The sequence below is a fragment of the Haplochromis burtoni genome, unplaced genomic scaffold, assembly GCF_018398535.1.
Source record: "Haplochromis burtoni strain Fernald_Lab_line unplaced genomic scaffold, NCSU_Asbu1 Contig_1958, whole genome shotgun sequence".
In the NCBI taxonomy this organism is placed as follows: Eukaryota; Metazoa; Chordata; class Actinopteri; order Cichliformes; family Cichlidae; genus Haplochromis; species Haplochromis burtoni.
The window spans coordinates 3688-7761 of NW_024584319.1; the positions used below are offsets into that span (position 1 = coordinate 3688).

At 37.8% G+C, this 4074-nt stretch overlaps 1 protein-coding gene across 1 annotated transcript in view; it reads left to right on the forward strand.

Moving 5' to 3' along the window:
- The window catches only part of LOC102298870 (ladderlectin), a gene marked incomplete at its 5' end in the record, with an annotated part of 5000 nt that extends 3668 nt beyond the window's left edge, over nt 1–1332 (forward strand). Inside the window, 3 exon segments of the mRNA XM_005952695.3 lie at nt 227–361; nt 443–557; nt 1043–1332. Coding sequence (XP_005952757.2) covers nt 227–361; nt 443–557; nt 1043–1107 — 315 coding nt within the window.
- Nucleotides 1333–4074: the final 2742 nt, after the last annotated feature.

The window sequence follows — 4074 nt, forward strand, 5'->3', positions numbered from 1 at the left end:
TTTGACATGCTAGTAGTGTACAAATAGCTTACTGCCAGTGAACTTGCTAAAGAGCTCCCAATAAATGCAACCAGATTGAAAGTGTGAAAAATTACATCTATGATTGAGTTGCCAAATTGCAGATAAGTCCCTTTGGTCCAGATATTTATTTCAAGTAGCCACGTTTTTCTCCAGCAACCATCTCCTTTTGAGTTTCTGTGTGTCTTTTTGTTCATCTCCACTGTAGAAAAACTGTCAGGCCATGAAAGCAAACCTCGCATCGGTAAACAATGCTGAAGATAATCAAAACATTCAGAAGGTGATAAGAGCTGCATCATTCAATGCCACACGAACATGGATTGGAGGCACTGATTGCCAGATGGTAATTTATCCAAATAAAAGCTGATCTTAATGAGAGAAGGACACTTTGAACTTTTAAATCTCTGTTTTATTTCATCTTTAGAATGATCTCTGGCTCTGGAGCGATGGCAGTCAATTTTTATTTTCAGCATGGAAACCAGGGCAACCAGACAATTGGGAAAGTAACGAGGCTTGTATAGAGATAAATCATGGAGGAGGTAATTCCCTAAAACATTATTTACTGAAATGTCTGAGCTGTCTGAATAAACATTTTAATGGGGCAAGTCATAAATGATAACTAGCTGTTTAAATCCTAAAGGGGACTTTACTAGTGCATTCCACAGTCTCTCAGATTCCACAGCACTTGAGAGACTTCAAAACATCAAGTAAAGCTAAAACTCAGATGATATCGATAACGACAGCAGGTTAATTCCATATATATTAGTACAAGTAAAAGGTTTGAATAGTGACGCTAGGTGGATGCCAACCTAGGGGCTGTAGCCGCTAGGTTTCACTTCTACTATACAGAGATAATGAACTGGACCTTGACTATGTTGAGTTTATAGACTTTACGATTATCTGTTTATTAATAATACTAAAATCAACATTTATTAGATTTGCATTACTTTCTTTAAAACAAAGAAATTGCCAGTTTCAGGTCAACAGTTGCTCTAACTGTCTCCTGTGTTTTTTCTGGTCACAGGAGGCAAATGGAATGATGTAAAGTGTTCCTCTCATCGTCCATCCCTGTGTGCCCTTACTCTGTAAATGATGCTGAGCCGATGCAAAGAGTTGCTGCACCCACCAGATTTTGTGTCATCAGCTTCCAGTATTAGAAGGCCTTTTTTTGTTTTCTGGTTCACTGTAACAGTAAACAGGAACTGGATTTCCTATTAGTCCTATACATTCTATAATGTTAAAGTGAGACCATGTGGACAAACATGCTACATGTTTCCTTCTGCAGTAATAAATAAATAATGACTAAAGATAAAACATTATTTTAATTCTGTTTTTCTTCCAAAGTAAGAGTAGACCTCTTGGGGATGACATTACAAAAGCAAAGTATTTTGTATGAAGACTCATAACTGGCATTCAGCAGGGCAACATAGCAGGTGATGAACTGGGTCATACTGGTCTTTTAACACTTTTTTCTTTTTTTTGGCCTTCCTGCATTATCATAGAAACAAGAGTTTCTTCTTTCTTTAAAGTGTCATGCCCAATATCCATTGCACTTTTACAGTCGGGCGTATCTGCACATCATTTTTGGCATCCACCAAAGGAAAGGGGGAAAAAAGCCTGTTGCACATTGTGTCAAGAAAGTGTTAATCCTAGAAACATTGCAAAACATTTCCCAGCAAAGTGGGTGATCTGTGACTTCTGTGCAACCAACTATCCCAGATTGCATTTCGTCCAAAACTCGAATGCACCATTGGTGGAGGATAGCGGCTAATACTATGAGTAAAGTTTGAAATATTACTGCTTCTGCAACACAAAATAAACATATTTTCAGGTGAGACTGTAGATGTGTAAATTTCAAATATCTGCTTGATTTATCAAGACATCACATATTTGCAAAATATGTCTTGTTTATTTCAGTGTTTTACTTGTTCCAGAACAAATCGGTTTTGTTGAGATTACAGTTAAATGAAAACGTCCAGGCATGAAGCTTAAGTCTTACTTGGAGAGCTGTTAGTAATTTTGAAATCAATTTTTCACTCGTTGTTATCCCCTGATGTAAAATGCGCTGTTCTTATTTTAAAAGATGACTCTGAATTAAATCCAACAGAAATATTTTAATCCAGGAGTAAAACATTTTTATGAGGAGCAAAAATGGCATGTTACTATATGGAGAACCTGAAGGCTGCACATTTAACACTTTAGCATCTCCTAGTGGTTAGCTTGGATAGTGTGGTCAAGTGATTTTTTTTCTGGGTTGCTTTCCTTTAGGGACACATGGGAAGTAGTGATGGTAAATTTGATTCTTTTTACTGAATCGAGTTTTAATGAGTCACTCACCAAAGTGAATCGGTTTTTTGAGTCATTTGATTCACTGAGTCAGTTGACCAGAGAGTGCAAAAAATTTACATTTTCACTCAAACTTAATTTGTTTCTCTTTTCATGTAAATCCCACTGCTAAGATGAATGATTCTAAAAAAAAAACAACTATTTTATAGAGCAAAAAAGAGCAAAAACATTTCTAAAATTAAGCAATTTCCTATCAAAATTGCTTAATAAACATTTATTTTGTTTATTTTTATTTTATTAGTATTTTCCTTAAATGTGTTAAATATATATTTTCTCATCTAAATGTCCACTGAGCTGTGAGCCAGGGGGCGGTAATGCGCCTTAACATTGGTTGCCAACCAAGAAGAAGAAGAAGCTGTGAGCCAGGAGGGAGGGGTGAGTGAGTGAGTGATTCGTTCGCTCGCTCTATGATTCAGCACAGGAGGGAGGGGGTGAGCGAGTCCTGAGTGATTCGCTTACGCTTACGATTCAGCACAGGAAGGGAGGGGGTGAGTAGCTCAAATGTGTTGTTAGCATGTTAGCAGAGCGATGCTACTGTGAACCGAGGAGCTATTTTCTTGATGTGAGCTTCTACTCAGGGTTTTTTCTTCCAGTTCAGAGCAGAAATGCTTTTGTTAAGAAACTGGCTGTTGTTCCCCCCCGCAATTTTAATTATAAGCTAGATATATTTCTACTAAGCGAATTAGTTTGCTAACAGAAACAGGGATGAGTCAGTGAGTCAGTTTTGTGAATCAGATTCACGATTCAGCTAACCTGTTCAGACTGTACGGTTGACTCGCAGGGGTTAGAAGTTCATAGGTCACGATGCAGGGTCTCACAGTATACGGCCCGATGCTCTGATGCGACTTAAGTGCCTTAAAATATGTGAAATAAATGTATGCTGTGAGCAGTTTTCCTTAAATTCACAAAAAAATGTTGAGATCTCCTGCCTTTTCTTAGCCCTGTTGTGTGATCTGCTGAGGTGAGACTTCAATGCCCCTCGTGTCCTAAACGAACAGACGCAGTCACTGTAAACACAGGGCAAATGAAATCCTCTTCTATGTCGTAGCTGGTGATGTCTTAAGAGTACTTCTTGGCTTGAACAGACAAAAGAGCAGAACTGGCACTGCATACAAAAGCTATAATGAGAAGAGAGGAGAGGACAGTGTCAACAATTCAAAAGAAACCTGAATTAATCTCAAATTACCAAAGTTACATTACCTGATAATGTGTTTGGGGCGGGGGGAGGCACTCCTGTTCTGATTCCTCTCCTTACCAACTCCTCATCAGTCCCTCATAAATCAGGACAAGCAGTGGTCTGGAGTTGGCTTTTAATTCTCTAAATAAATAAAAATAGCAATTAGTTTTAAAATAAAACAGCTAGGGCTGGGTATCGTCACTGATTTCTAGAATCGATTCAATTCCGATTCACAAGGTCCCGAATCGATTCGATCCACGATTCGATTCGATTTAAATCTGGGAAATTTTGACAGTCAGAGATATAATTCAGATCAGGACATTTACATATTTTTGTATCTATAAAAAGGAAGCTGACACTCTCAAGATTTTATCAGTATTGAACAGCAGAAATGAGGTTTTCTTTTCGGAAGAATGTAAAAGGGAAAAAAACAGCGGGTATAATTATAATGTAACATAGACTATATCGATATAAACGATATTGTCACATCTCATATTTCATTTAGTTCATTTAGTGGAGCTCCGCTGGCGCAT